General features: G+C 41.2%; 1 protein-coding gene across 1 annotated transcript in view; it reads left to right on the top strand.

Annotated features, from left to right (window-relative positions):
- Positions 1 to 14986, top strand: part of LOC115093400 (glutamate receptor ionotropic, NMDA 3A-like) — a 318535-nt gene extending 303549 nt beyond the window's left edge. The window contains 3 exon segments of the mRNA XM_029605092.1: positions 3131 to 3295; positions 8847 to 8920; positions 14298 to 14986. Of these exon segments, the coding sequence (XP_029460952.1) occupies positions 3131 to 3295; positions 8847 to 8920; positions 14298 to 14634 (576 nt within the window). The 3' untranslated portion in view covers positions 14635 to 14986.
- Positions 14987 to 16119: the final 1133 nt, after the last annotated feature.

Genomic DNA, 16119 nt, shown 5'->3' on the forward strand with positions numbered 1-16119 from the left:
TCTTCCGGATGAAGGTTTGCAGCAGTTGGCTGGGGACTTGACAGTGGCCTGGAGAAGAATGGTGCAAACATGATTGACCTACGTAGGCTACGCAATTCCCTGGTGCATTGCTGAAGACGCCAATTGATCTTGCCAGCTAGATCAATCAGATCATCCAGAGAATCCGGGAGATCTTGAGCAGCCGACTCTTCTTTGATTCGGGTGGCTAGTCCTTTAAAAAAAATACTCCGTAAACTATCCTCTCGCCAATTTAATTCGGTAGCCATTATCCAAAACTCAGTGGTGTAATCAAATACAGTATGAGCACCTTGATGAAGATGAAGAATATCTGACCCTGTGGCCTCCAAACGACCGGGATCATCAAAGGTCTGTTTAAATACCTGGAGGAAATGTTGAAGGTCCTTCAGGATTGGATCTCCCCTCTCCCATAGCGGGGATTCCCAGGCCAGGGCCTTGCCATCTAACAAGGAGAGTATGAAGGTGGTTTTAACTGTATCCAAAGGGAACTGTGCTGGTTGCAGCAAGAAGTGCATTGAACACTGATTGAGAAACCCTCGACATTGTCCTGGATCACCTGTGTACTGGGGAGGGGCTGGTAGTTGAATCAAAGAGATGCTGGATGTCAGAAGGGTTGGTGGTCCACTGGGAGTTTCAGAAGCATCTAACTGGGCGTTCAGGCATTGTAGAGATGCCAACAGGGAGTCTAGGCATTGTTGCTGCTGCTATATTCTTAAGGCTAAGCCTAAAATAGCCTGCAGACCGGAGAGGTCCATTTAGTCCATGGCCTTGCAATCTGTTGCAATTCAATGAATCGGTGGACCCTTGGGCCACAACGAAAATGTGTAAAAGGGCTTACCACAGTTCCTCGTTGACGGGAGATGGATCTCACAGACAGCCACCAAGGACAAGGTTGTGCCAGCGGAGGCAGCAGCTAGGCAGACAGAATCCAATTCTGAAGTGGGGTCAAAGGCAGGCGGCAGGCAAAAGCAAAGACCAGTTCTGAAGCAGGGCCAAAGGCAGGCGGCAGGCAAAAGCAAAGTCCAGTTATGAAGCAGGGTCAAAGGCAGGCGGCAGGCAAAAGCAAAGTCCAATTCTGAAGCAGGGCCAAAGGCAGGCGGCAGGCAAAAGCAAAGTTGAGTTCCGAAGCAGGGTCAACGCAAGGCAAGAAACACAAAGCAGAACCTATTGCAAGGCACTGTGGAACCCTCAAAGGCCTCCTTAAGTAATCCTGGACAGGAAGTGGTTCCTGGAAGCTCTGATGACTTCCTGCCATGGCTCATTAACTGGGGGGAGGAGCTAAGCACCCGCATCTGATGGGGACTGAGGCCGTCCCTGTAGGAGCCTTGTTGCTGCCTCCCTGCCATCTCTGCTGCTGAGGAGGACCGCGCGGGGAGCACTGAGGAGACCTACAGTTGCCGCTGCCAGCAGCAGCCAGAGGAAGCTGAGAAGAGCTGAAGCAGCCGCGATGCAGGGGCTGGCCTGCCGGCTCCCTGCCGTGGCTGTCACTGCCGGTAGATGCAGCTGTCCGTGGGAATCAGCCACCACTGATCATAACAGTTTGGTGGCTGGAAAAGGATTCTAGCACTTAGCTAGCAGAAAAATACCCCCCCCACACACACACACACACACAAAAGAAACATAGGTCAAAAAGTCTCAACTTGTAATCCAAATCCAAATTTGTTCAGATGTCTCTAATACAAGAGTCCAACCTGTGATCTTTGTTGGCTCCAATAATATAATTCTTTTCATCCTCACTTTCCTAGTTGCTTGGACAAAAAGAATGGAAATGACCCAGCTCCTCCGGATACCGGTGGGGGCGGGGGGGGGGAGAGCCTGTCATTCCAGGTTGTTCACAGTTCCAGCTTCTCCACTGCAATCAAAATTCTCAAAATCCAAGTCTCTTGAGTTCTGATCTCAAAAAGCCTCTAAATCTTTCTTCACCCTTGCTGTCCTGGTTGCTTCGGCAAAAAGATCTTTGATTCAGTCTTTGATTCAGTCCCTCTGGACTGACCAATCTTCAAATCTCTCAAAGTCCAAAAATAACTAGTTTTGAGATCATGAGGGAATCTCCAGCTTCTGACATCAAATTCTTCAACTCCAACTGCTTCTTTCTTGAGATTCTGGGGGCATCTCCTTCTTCAACCTTTTGCCAGTCTCTCCTTCCTTCTGGTTCTTACAGCTGTGCCTAATCCTGCTCCAAGGGGTTATATACCCCCTGAAGTCTTTCCCCCCAAAAGAAAGGGTTTTGGCAAGGGAAGGATTCAAAAATGCAAAACCCCTCTCCCAATGCCTAATTATGGAAACATACTGCGGATTGTATTAATGATGGGCAAAGCCCCTGACACCCTCTCCCCTGACTAAAAAAAGAAAAATAATTAAGTCAAGATGATGGTGAAAATTATTTTTCTTAACACCTAGCATTATGACATTTACACAATCACATTAACAGTTGCAAAAAGATATTACAGTTTCCCAACCTTGGGGGTGCTCTAACCCAAGGGTAATTATTATGGCCAGCATAGAAATCAAGATACGTATTTGCAAATGGCATACATTCACATGTCACACGTACATTTAACATGTCTGATTATTGATTTCCATGGGGGAAGATCAATTACCTCTCCAATCAATTCACCTTTTCCACACCTTTTGTTAAACCCTTGAATGGTGGGCCATCCCTTATTCATAGAAGTACACCTGTCATTGACTTTAAGCATACTCCATCACAAGTCACCAGGGGGGAGACTTTTTCACATACCCATCCTTCTCAGCTTAAACTACACATCTATATGGCTCTCCATGGGGGAGAACAACAGGGGGCTGATCATCACCAACCTCCCTCAAACCATTACCTCTGGGGCATCATCCCCAGCCTCAGGCACATCCAGGCCCATGAGGAAACAATACTAGCAGGGAGATGCATGTATCCTTCCGGCATGTCCTTCCATCCTTGACTATCCTCAGGATTACAGCATCAATTTAACAGAACACATCTTCTTTTCCCTGGGCTGAGATACTGGAACATTATCTTTCTGTCCTGTCTAGGAACAAATGTCTTTCTCCATTTATTGGAATACTTTATTTGTTAATTGTGCATGTTTTACATATATTCATTTCTTTTCTTGTACAGACGTTGCAAATGGGCATTAAGCACTTTTCAGGACTGTTTGTAATGCTGTGCATTGGAATCAGTGTGTCTATTCTCACTACAATTGGAGAGCATATAGTTCACAGGCTGATCCTACCAAGAATAAAAAAGAAATCCAAATTGAAATACTGGTTGCATACAAGTCAGGTATGTATTTAAATTATCTATTCTCTTTATGTATATATAAATGTTTCTGTTTTGAACTGAGTAATTCTCCAGAGGGAAGTCAGAAGAGCAAAAAATATATATTGGTATGCAATTCAATAATTTAAAGGCATAAATAATGAAAGAGTGATTACTAAGTATGTAGGAATGAATTCATTTGCATGACATTATTTGTTCTACTAACTGGTCATTATTGATAATAGAAGTATTTTGCATTGTACTGTAAAGTTTTGCTTCATGAAAATAATATATCATTAACAGCACCTAATCTGCCATCTTCCAATTCAAGTTTAGTATCATCATTATAAAATTACTTATTGCTTTATTAAATACTAATCTGCATGCCTAATAATATGACTTCAATTCAGATAACAAGAGAAAAAATATCTTTGCCAAGAAACTGCTTAGCATACTTACTAATTAACTACATACTGTCCAATGTTACTTTTGTTTGAGATGTGATCAGTTGCCATGAAAAGGTTTTATTTAAGTATTCATAAGCAACAAGTAGAAAAAGTGCTTTTCACAGCTGTTGCATATTTTAGGATTGCAAAATTAGGAGTGTTGCTCCTACTCTCCCTGCCACTCTAAAATGTACTACACCAATGATGAGGTTGTGTGTTGGCAGCAGAAGGGTGGGCAAGGCTGGAGAAAGAAGACCATTAGCATAAGGAAGGAATGACCATGGAAGGCGGGGAAGAAAAACATCAGCCCTGGGAAAGGGCGAGCATGGAAGGAGGAGAACAAGAGTCATCATGTTGAGAAGGAGGGGAAAAAAGATAAGCATCCCTGATGATGAGAAAGTACAAGGAGGTAGAAGTATCACGGAGAAGCGAGGGAAGGGTGAAGAGATTGCATGGGCAAGCATCATCAGTGAAGGAGGTACAAGAAGAGAAGGTAAACGAGTCATTAGGAGATAGGGCGGGTGGAGGTGCCAGGGTCAGAGAGGTGATTAGATAGTGAAACATATGTTTCAACTGCATGATAATGAAACTGGAAGCCATCATTGGGTCAATAGGAGGGAGGACTTGCATGACTAGAAAGCCTCAGCGGGGTAGTGAGGAGGCAATCTATAGGATGAGTGAGAGGGAGGGGAAGCAAAGCTGGGAAACACTATTGGTAGTGTAGAAGGAAGGAGTACCTGGCTGGAAAGTATCAGGATAAAAAAAGGTGACAGACTGAGAGGTTTAAGTAGTGGGAGAGAGGGTATAGGACTTGAAGACAACAGCAAGGTGGATGTAAGAAACAGGCTAGGAAACATTAATTGAAGAGGGAGGGAGGAAGTAGTATTAAACCATTTAGCAAGATGGAGGGATAGTATGTTGCGCTGGAGGTGGCCCTTGGGCCTAATAGGGGTTGACGCTGCCCGTAGAAGGGATCCTATGGGTCCCCACTGTTGCCAGGCTTCACCAATACCAGCCCTTGTTCCCCGCGGGTTGAGCCTTTGGGTACCGGGGCCGGCTGGGCTTAGGTGGGCCTCCGTATGTCATTGTCGGTGGAAAGGCAGAGAGGTCAGCCCAGAAACAGCAACAGTAAAATGGAGAAGTCTGTACTGGACGAGGTGGAGTCCTGGAGACCTGGGCGCCAATAGAACCAAAGTCAGACAGGGGGCACCCGAGCAAGAACAGGCTGAAGCCTGAATAGGCCAAGTCCAGGATGTAGACTGAAGAGGCATCGTAGAGCGAGCTGGAGTCAGGGCCAGGGGCAATCAAGGAGTGGTGGCAAAGCAAGGCTGGGGTCTGGGTGAGAAGAGAGTTGGTAGCGTAGTCTGGCAATGCAGAGGTCTGGGCTTGAAGAGAGTCAATAGCGTAGTCAGGCAATGCAGAGGTCCGGGCTTGGAGAGAATCAATAGCGTAGTCAGGCAATGCAGAGGTCCGGGCTTGGAGAGAGTCAACAGCATAGACAGGCAATGCAGAGGTCCGGGCTTGGAGAAAGTCAATAGCATAGTCAGGCAATGCAGAGGTTGGGGCTTGGAGACAGCCAATAGTGTAGTCAGGCAATGCAGCAGTTCGGGCTTGGAGAGAGCCAATAGTGTAGTCAAGCAATGTGAGAGATGCTGGTGAAAATCAAAGCATGATGTTGATAAACAGATAAATATAAAATAGGTGATCAGTGCAAAGAAATATATTTTTCAAATTTAATTAATAGCTTGCTAAATAAGCCTTTATAGGTATTTAGTATAGTAAATCATCTTCTGAGTTGTCTTAAGTCTGGTGTTGAAGTACTAACTAACATTTTTCAAGAGAAAGTTAGCCTAGTTCAATGTTCTAAACCTAGTCAGCAAAATAGTATTGTGCTAGAAGTATTCAGCTAGATTCTAGTAAATGGGATCAAATGTATTAATAACTATGAGAGGCCTGCCAAATATTTGAGTCAGATAAACAATAAATCTAGTAGCCTAGAACCATGTACGATCTGGGTCGTAAAGAATTTATCTAAGACATTTGAAGAACATCTAATTCAGATTATCAATCTTTCTCTTTACAGAGGGATACGTTCCCCAGTCTTTAAAGTGTGCAATTATTAGGCTAGTTGAAAAAGGTTTTACTGTTCCATCAACAGTTATATTCAACTAACGACACATATCAAATGTATTTTCATTAAGAGAATTGATTAAAAAATGGGTCCTAATTTAATTGGATGATTATTTGTAAAAAGTAATTTTTATTAGATGATAATCAGTATGGGTTCAGGAAAAAAAATTGTGGAATAGAAACGCTGTTAATATCTTGCTTGGATGATATAAGATGCGGGAGAGAAAATGTGTTTATGGGTATTTTAATGCAGCCTGATGTATCAGCAATGTTCAATACTGTATATCATGCTTGGTTAATAGCCCATTTGCAAGATATTAGTATGGGAGTACAGTTTTGAAATGTTCCAGTTATATCTAGTGGGGATTCGCCAACAAGTAAGAAATACCATTGAAAATTCTGTTTGGTTTAATAATTGTGCAGGTGTACCTCAATACTCCATGTTATCAGCAACCCTTTTTAACATTTTTATGCAGCCCTTAGCAAAATTAATGTCATTTGAATTTAATTTTTTAAATGTCAGCAGACAATGCACAGTTCTTTCTTCTTTGTGATATTATGGGCAGATCCCAATAGGGATCCAATAGGGATCCACGCGCAGGTCACCAGAGGCAGGCAGAGCTCCGGAGTCTCAATGCGTGGATGAGACGATGGTGCAAGGAAGAGGGATTCAGTTTTGTTAGGAACTGGGGAACCTTTTGGGGAAGGGGGAGTCTCTTCCGAAGGGATGGGCTCCACCTTAACCAGGGTGGAACCAGACTGCTGGCGCTAACCTTTAAAAAGGAGATAGAGCAGCTTTTAAACTAGAACAAAGGGGAAAGCCGACAGTCGCTCAGCAGCGCATGGTTCGGAGAGAGGTATCTTTAAAGGATACTAATGATGCATTAGAATTAGGGCATCCCGACAGTGAGGTTCCAATAATTAGAAAAGTAGTCCAAGTGCCTGTAACTAAAAACTCACCTGAGCTAAAAAATTCAAACTTATCCCTATCAATTAAAAAGCAGAATAAAAATACAAACAAAAAACAAACTTTGAAATGTTTGTATGCTAATGCCAGAAGTCTAAGAAGTAAGATGGGAGAATTAGAATGTATAGCAGTAAATGATGACATAGACTTAATTGGCATCTCACATGGTGGAAAGAGGATAACCAATGGGACAGTGCTATACCAGGGTACAAATTATATCGCAATGACAGAGAGGAGCAGTCGGGAGGAGGTGTGGCGCTTTATGTCCGGGATGGCATAGAGTCCAACAGGATAAACATCCTGCATGAGACTAAATACAAAATTGAATCTTTATGGGTAGAAATCCCTTGTGTGTCAGGGAAGACTACAGTGATAGGGGTATACTACCGTCCACCTTGCTTGATTGCAGCTAGGTAGAGAGTACATTGTAGAAATCAACTCCTATTTCACCTTTCCTCACTCTAAATGACAGAATAACTTCACTGATATCAACTTTGCTGTTCGTACCTCTAACTGTGGTACGTAAAACTGCCTTTCAAAACCTACCCCACCCCCAAAACCTCTTCCCATTAATAATGCCCCCTCTTACAGTGGTATATATAGTAAATTTGCATATTGCTTTCTGCACAGGTTTTCTCTCTCTCTCTCTCTTGCAAAAACACTTTTTGGTTGATAGCACAGGCATTCCTGCATTACTCTATCACATTTGACATTAGGAGCTGCTGAATACCAAACTCCTCCCACTTACATATGATCACAAGTTTTAAAATTGGTCCAGCATGCAGCAGTTCATAGAGGGGCGGATTTTAAATGCCCTGCGCGCGTAAATCCGGCTGGATTTTTTTTTTTAATTGTGGAATAGTTTGGCAGTAGAAAATCATGAAGAGCAAGATTACTTAACATTTAGGAAGAAAATGTTTTTATTGCTATTACTAGGCATGAGTAATAATTAAGTTTAATTTTTTTTAATGCTGTTTTCTTATTATATTTTTTGTTTATTTGTATGTGTTCTCTGCTGATTTCTTTTATGAATGTGTTTATTATCTGTATTGATTCATGGAGATTGTGGAATATAAGAATATTTAAATACATAACATAAATAAATGAATACACCTTTCTTCAGGTATCAAAGCCTGTGAGAGTGAAATGAGCAATAAGGAATGATAATCCTTGAAACTATTATTTAAATCGTTTGTTTTATTATCAAAGCAACCAAGACAAAGAAGACTTTTAATTGATCTTCCCATAATATATTGTGCCACAGGAGTGGCATTATATTGTGAATGTGTGTTTGGTGCCCTATGAATGATAGAAATGGAGAACAGCAAACATATTTTATTGCTGTATCGATAAATGAACTCTTCCACTTTATTTTATTTTAAGTTTTACCTCCATCATCTCAGCTTCTTACATTCCAAGTTTGTTTAGTCTCAGACTGATCGGTAGAGATCTAACAGTACATGCAATTACAATATAATTGTCCATCCTTTAATGCCATTCTTTTCTTCGTAGTGGCTTCAGATTGGCTTTTAGACTATCTATTAAAAATATCAGAAAATGTAGGAGGTAAAAATGTTTTATTTGAAAGATTATCTGGTCCTTAAAATAAAAAAAGACTACTTCTGCATTAACATATCATATCCACAGTTTGATGAATGAATAGGTTTCCCTCTCTCTCACTTTTCAGTTTGGAGCTTAACCATAAATGATGTCACCCTATTTTGGCATGAAATCAACCCCTAGCGCACCTCCTCTTGTCACACTTCATCACAAATCTCCAAACCCCTTTTCAACTTAGAACCCCCCTCCCCCTTGTCACAAAAGTGGTAACCCCCCCATCGGAGCGTGACATCATTTATGGACGACCCCTTTTACTGGTAAATATTTCATCACCCTGATATCTTTTATAAAAATGGAAAATCAATTTTAGGAATAAAGCTCATAAACCTAACATAATAGATTAACTTTCTGGCTGTCTGCTTACAAATATGGCAGTTTTCCACTTGTATTTGATATTTGCCTCTTTTTATAGAGATTGCATCGAGCGTTAAATACATCATTTAATGAGGAAAAATTTCAGCAGAAGATGAAGCGCCTAGAAAAAAGGTAAAACAAGTCTCTACACTGTACCGATCATAATAACATTTAAAAAAAAATTGCCATAGTGGTTTAATCCATGGTTTCCAAAATCTGTCCTGATGATCTGAACCCTCCCCCTTCCTCCTCTCCCCTCTTCCCCACCAGTTCGATTTTAAAGATATCTGCAATTACTTTGGATGAGCTAAACCTGCATACTTTGGGGACTCAATTTATACAAATTTATCTCATGTATATTTGTGTAGATATCTTGAAAACCCAACTGGCTGGGAGGCAGAGGGGTCACCACAACAATCTTGCACATTCTCTATTATCCTCTTCTTTTAAAATCTGTAATCACTTTCTAGCCCCCCCCCCCCTTTCAAATTTACCTCTCTTCTTAGTGCTGTCTGTCCCAGGGCTAGGAAATCCTTGTCCTTGAGTGCTACAAGCCGGTTGGATTTTCAAGCTATCCACACTGAACATAAGAACATAAGAAATTACCATACTGGGTCAGACCAAGGGTCCATCAAGCCCAGCATCCTGTTTCCAACAGTGGCCAAACCAGGCTACAAGTACCTGACAAGTACCTAAACACTAAGAAGATCCCATGCTACTGATGCTAGTAATAGAAGTGGCTATTCCCTTAGGGGAAGATTTTAAAAGCCTGCACATGCATCCATGTGTGCGCAGTTCCTGGCGTGCGCATATGGACGCCGTGATTTTATAACATGCGCATGTCACCGCACGCATGAAATAAAATACGATTCCTGCATGCATATGCGTGCTGGATTTTAATATCCGTACGCACATGTACAGGCGTTTGGCCTCTCACACGCGCAAGTGAGGATTTTAAAAAACAATGCACGGAAATGCAAGAAGGCCTTTCCCAGTTCCCTCCCAGTCCGCTCCCAATCTCGCAAGGTCATCCTGCAATTTATCACAAGCCACTTGTAATTTAACTACTCTGAATAAATTTATAGCATCTGCAAATTTGATTTCTTCAATCATTAGATTCCTTTCCAGATCATTTATAAATATATTGAAAATCACCGGTCCAGGTACAGATCCCTGTGGCATTCCATTATTTACTCTTTTCCACTGAGAAAATTGACCATGTAATCCTACTTTCTGTTTCCTGTCTTTTAACCAGTATGTAATCCACAAAAGGACATCACCTCATATCCCATGACTTTTTAGTTTTCTTAGAAGCCTCTCATGAGGGACTTTGTCAAACTCCTTCTGAAAATCCAAATATACTATATCTACTGGTTCACCTTTATCCACATGTTTATTAACCCCTTCAAAAAAATGAAGCAGATTTGTGAGGCAAGACTTCCCTTGGGTAACTCCAATCTGATTGTGTTCCATTGAACCATATCTTTCTATATTTTTATGATTTAAATCTTTAGAATAGTTTCCACTATTTTTCCTGGCACTGAAGTCAGGCTTACTAGTCTATAGTTTTCTAGATCACCTCTGGAGCTCTTTTTAAATATTGGGGTTATATTGGCCACCCTCCAGTCTTCAGGTACAATGGATGATTTTAATGATAGGTTACAAATTTTAACTAATAGATCTGAATTTTCAATTTTGTGTTCCTTCAGAACTCTGGGGTGCATACCATCTGGTCCAGGTGATTTGCTACTCTTTAGTTTGTCAATTTGGCCTACTACATCTTCCAGGTTCACATTGATTTGGTTCAGTTCATCTGACTCCTCACACTTGAAAACCATCTCTGGAACCGGTATCGCCCCAACATCCTTATTAGTAAACACAGAAGCAAATAATTAATTTAGGGCCTCATTTTCCAATATCGCATTAAGGGGCGTTTTCCATGCAAATGAGGCTTTTTTCGTGCAGCGGGGAAACTTCGCATGCCATGATGTTTTCGCGATTTGCGCAGATGTATTCGTGAATCCATCTTCACGGTGCGCAATAAAACAACCAACAAATCATCACAGTGCACGAGAGAGAGAGAGAGAGAGAGAGAGAGAGAGAGAGAGAGAGAGAGAGAGAGAGAGAGAGAGAGAGAGAGAGAGAGAGAGAGAGAGACTTGCTATAGTGTCTCTTCCCTAGACAGGTATTTGTATCCCTATGAGAGGCCCACCTAGTAACTCGAGGTGGGGATTAGGTATTAGTGTAGGGGGTTGGGGGCCACTTTCACATTCAACATGAGACGTACGAACAGAACAGTGGTCTCTTGTGAAGATTTGATGGCCTTCGGAGTGAGGAACCTCACTCCAAGATGAGATTTGGACAATGTTCTCTCCACCTAGCTTGTTGTTGCCCAGGTAGAGTGTCCATCAAGCTAGGTGGAGAGAACATTGCCCAAATCTCATCTTGGAGTGAGGTTCCTCACTCCGAAGGCCATCAAATCTTCACAAGAGACCACTGTTCTGTTCGTACGTCTCATGTTGAATGTGAAAGTGGCCCCCAACCCCCTACACTAATACCTAATCCCCACCTCGAGTTACTAGGTGGGCCTCTCATAGGGATACAAATACCTGTCTAGGGAAGAGACACTATAGCAAGTCTCTCTCTCTCTCTCTCTCTCTCTCTCTCTCTCTCTCTCTCTCTCTCTCTCTCTCTCTCTCTCTCTCTCTCTCTCTCTCTCTCTCTCTCCTGAAACAGGCTAACCATGATAAACCTTTACCAGTCTCTAGTGCACAATGTACTGCAAATGAAAGGGTTGTAGCTATTGGCTGTGCTAACACTGTGGCTGTTTTGCCGCACACGATAACTCTTTCCGACTTTACATATGCTCCGCCCCCTGAATAAAAAATTCGCAAATCGCGTTAACGGCTGTTAGTGTGATTTGCGGAATTATCTCCTGCAGTAACTCCTTGGAAAATGACCCCCTTAGTCTTTCTGCAATGGCCTTATCTTTCCTAAAAGCCCATATAAACCCTCAGTCTTCTAACGGTCCAACCAACTCCCTCACAGGTTTCTTGCTTCAGATATATTTTAAAAAGTTTTTATTATGTGTTTTTGCCTGCATGGCCAACTTCATTTCAAATTCTGTCTTAGCCTGCCTTATCAATGTTTTACACTTAACATGGCAATGCTTATGCTTTTTCCTATTTTCTTCAGATGGATCCTTCTTCCAATTTTTGAAGGATTTGTTTTAGCTAAAATAGTCTCTTTCACCTCATCTTTTAACCATGCCAGAAATCGTTTCGCCTTCCTTCCACCTTTCTTAATGCATGGAATCTGCACTGCACTGCTAAGATTGTATTTTTAAACAATGTCCATGCCTGTTGTACACTTTTAACCTTTGCAGCTGCACCTTTCAGTTTCTATTTTCCTCATTTTATCAGTTTCCCTTTTGAAAATTTGTGTTAGAGCTGTAGATTTAAATATTGTCCCTCTTCATCATTAGTTCAAATTTGATCATGTTATGATCACTATTGCCAAGTAGTCCCACCATGTTGCCTCTCTCACCAAATCCTGCATTCCACTAAGAATTAAATCTTAGCTGCTTCTCTCCTTGGTTCCTGAACCAATTGTTCCATGAAGCATTCATTTATGTCTCTAGCATGTACTGATATTACATTTACCCAGTCAATATTGGGATAATTGAAATCTCTCATTATTATTGCACTGCCAAATTGGTTTGCTTCCCTGATTTTTCTTAGCATTTCATCATCTGTCTGATCATTTTGGCCAGGTTTACGGTAATACACCCCTATCACTATACTCTTACCCAACATAGATGGGATTTCTACCCATATAGATTCCTCTGAGTATTTAGTCTGATGTATGATCTTTATCCTATTAGACTCTGTACACTCCTGGATATAAAGTGCCACACCCTCACCAAGTTGATCCTCCCTATCATTGCGATATAATTTGTACCTCGATATAGCACTATGCATGGGCTGCATTAAAAGCACCTTCATTGCATGCGATACATCTCATGCATTGTATATATCCTGAAAGAAACAGCTGGCTTGTGGCACTCAAGGACCGGAGTTGCCTACCTCTGGTTTATTCTATACTTTCTCTATTTCTCCATGTGACAGCTTTTTTTCTTTCTCTTATTTTTTGTCTCTGTTTTCTCCTTTCTGTTATCTCTTCATGTCCTTCTCTCCTCTTCTCTCTCCTGCTGTTTCCACTCTCCCCACCTTCCCTTGCTGTCTTGTTCTCTAGTCTTTCCCTTTCTCTGATACTGTCTTCTCTAGCTCCCACATAGATTGGCATACCTTGCTTTTCTTTAGTGTGCAGGGCTAGAGTACATTCCATGGTTTCCTGCAGGCTGAAGTTACTTTTGACTCCCAGCAAGGTCTGCTATAGCTCAGTTTTATCTCCTCATAGTCCCATACAAGCCAGTATAATCTCTTTGGGATTGTAAATTATGGCACAGTCCCCGTGACATGAAACAGGCCAGATCTGTCTCCTCTAGCTCCATTGTACTCTGGCATTGTCTCCTTGGGTTTCTGTGCAGGCTGTCATAGTGTCTTGTGGCTCCAGCAGGTTGACTCTGTCATCTTCTGTTCAATCTGCCACAAGCCAACACTGTTTCTTACAGAGGGCTGGCATAGTCTTTCCTGATACTTGCAGGCTGACTTTATCACATCTGGCTCTCTTCACTCTAGCAAGTCTCCTCTTGCTTCCACACAAACCAATATGGTTTCCTTGAGCTCTTGCATGCGCCAATTTTGTCACTACCAATTCAGACTGGCCAACTGTCAAGTTATAAATTCCTGCAGTAGCAAGCCTGAAAATAGTGTCCCAATGCTAGCTTACTAACAAGTAGGGCATAAGCATTTTCAGCTTTATGAATTCTGCATGCATAAAGGAATATATAAATTAGGTGAGGGCTACAGACACTTACAGCTGGGGCAAAGCTTAAATCTACTCCTATATCCAGTCCAAGTCACTGTACACAATAATCCTACTCGATGAATAGACATATCACATACTTGAGGCAAGACTCACTTACAAGGTTAAACAAGTCTGCAGTAACTTCACATCACATAACACCTTTACACTAAGGGTTAGGATATCATGTGTCTTCAATTGTGATCTATACAGCTTGTCCTCCAAGCTTTCCAAATGTTGGGAACAGCTTCCTGGCAACCCAGCATTCCTTTTGAATCCCTGAAGACCCATTCAGATCCTCAATACATGGTGACAAGCTATGCTATTAGCTGCCTAGTCTTGCACCCTGCTAGGCCATTCTGTGGCTCTGTGCTTAAAGGCACTAGTTCTGAACCAAACAAACCTAATTTAATGCACTTTTTGCCTTTACCCCAACACTGTTATTTTATTCATGGCCTCCCATGGGCCAACACAGTTTCCTTGGATTCCCGCAGGTTCACATAGTCTCTTTCAAATTCATACAATATTGCTCTTTCTCCTCTGGCTCCTTCAGTGACATTAAATATTCTCATTCCATTCACAGGTGCAATGCAGGAAACAGGCAGCAGTCTGTGTGGAATACTGCCAATCAAGGTAATTGTAATCGTAGGAAATATATCCACAGTGTAGAAGAGCAAAATGAGCCCAGTTGTGAGAAGCAACAAGACATGCCTTTGACCCAGAGGAGAAGAGAAATTCCAGCTTCGCTGACTACAAATGGGAGAGCAGACTCCCTTAACATTGCTAGGACCTCAGTGATTCAAGAGCTAACCGAGCTAGAGAAACAGATTCAGATGATTAAGCAGGAGCTGAAACTGGCTGTAAGCAGGAAAAATGAACTGGAAGAGTACCAGAGGACAAATAGAACAGCAGAGTCCTGAGCTTCCCTCTTCAGAGCTTTCAGCTAGTGAAGCACTTTTCTTCTGTGCCAGAATGTGGCATCAATATGCGGCACAACATGGTCCTGATGAAGCACCTTGCACTCTCCAGAGATTAAAAAATTGAATTGTAGCACCTTGCCGCTCCACTGAGACTTGAATTTTTATGTAGGAATGAATCTGTAATTATCTAGTCCATGAACTGTTAGCCAGTTTCAAAAATATGATTTTCGACTGAAGGATGTTTTGACATCCAGAATTTCATTTGTCCTTATCTCCGTGCACAGCGTTAAATGAAGGTTTTACTTCTGAGTCCTCAAAGTGCATTAATTAAAGAGTGATTTTGAATTATCAATATGGATTGTGTCTTTTTGCTAGTGTATTTTAGGGAAATTTGTTGAGAAGATATATTTTTTAAATGTATTTCTCATAAATGATCATGAATGTTGCGCTTTGATTATGCTTTCTATCATTTATAAGTAACAGCCTACCAAGATATTCTATCATTTAAGATTTTTGTTTAATACAGATTTATTTCAAAACTCTATTGAGAGATATTGATTAATCCATTCTTTGTGATGAAACGGGCAGGATTTTTTTAAGGTGTGAAACAAACTGTCCAAGCAAGTGCTGCTCCAAGTTGTCCAAAATTCATCATTGAATTTTTTAAATAAGTATGCATGCAAAATCAATTCTTTTGAAAGGAAGTACACAGAAACAAGAATCACCTAGCCATAGATCTTAGGGCAAGTTTCTGTTCATACAAATACACAGTGCAAGAAGTCTCAATTGTGTGCTTGATTCTATTTAAAGTAGGAGCAGCCCATTCTAGATACTTATTCAAGTACTACTTAGCCAGATAAGTAGGACTTATCCAGCTAGGTGGCTGTTGAATATCCGGCCATATAGCAGTCAGTCACCACTTAATCAGTTAACCTACATAAATGGATATCTTTAAAATTGTGTTCTAAAGAATGTAGGGTTTTCATATTTTAAATTCAACATCTGGAACTATCCATTGCTGAGTATCAGAATTAACATATGGCTCACATCTCCCATATTTTATGAAAGATTATGATAGTGAGTATGATCACAATTCTTTGATCATTGCCAATGTCTTTCCAGTTAATTGGGAGATGTGCCATTAATTATTATTGCTTGAATCTCCTTTGTCTTAGCACTCTGTCAACAGTGCTGGCATACATAGTGACAAGCCATGGTTGCACTGATATTAATTTGGCACTGGAGAAACATTTGAAACAAATTTGGCACTATATCGTATGTGATGTATCATTTACAAGCCCAATAATTTCTGCACATTGGGGCTTATCAACAGCTTGCAAGATGACAGAGTACAATCGTTAGTTTGACTTTCATATATTTTACATACTATAATTTCATCCGTAAGATGTAGTTACTGCCTACTGGGGTGAATTTTCAAAGACTTATGCAGGATTTGTGCACGTAAAATCAGCATAGATACATGTA

This window comes from Rhinatrema bivittatum, chromosome 1, assembly GCF_901001135.1.
Source record: "Rhinatrema bivittatum chromosome 1, aRhiBiv1.1, whole genome shotgun sequence".
NCBI lineage: Eukaryota > Metazoa > Chordata > Amphibia > Gymnophiona > Rhinatrematidae > Rhinatrema > Rhinatrema bivittatum.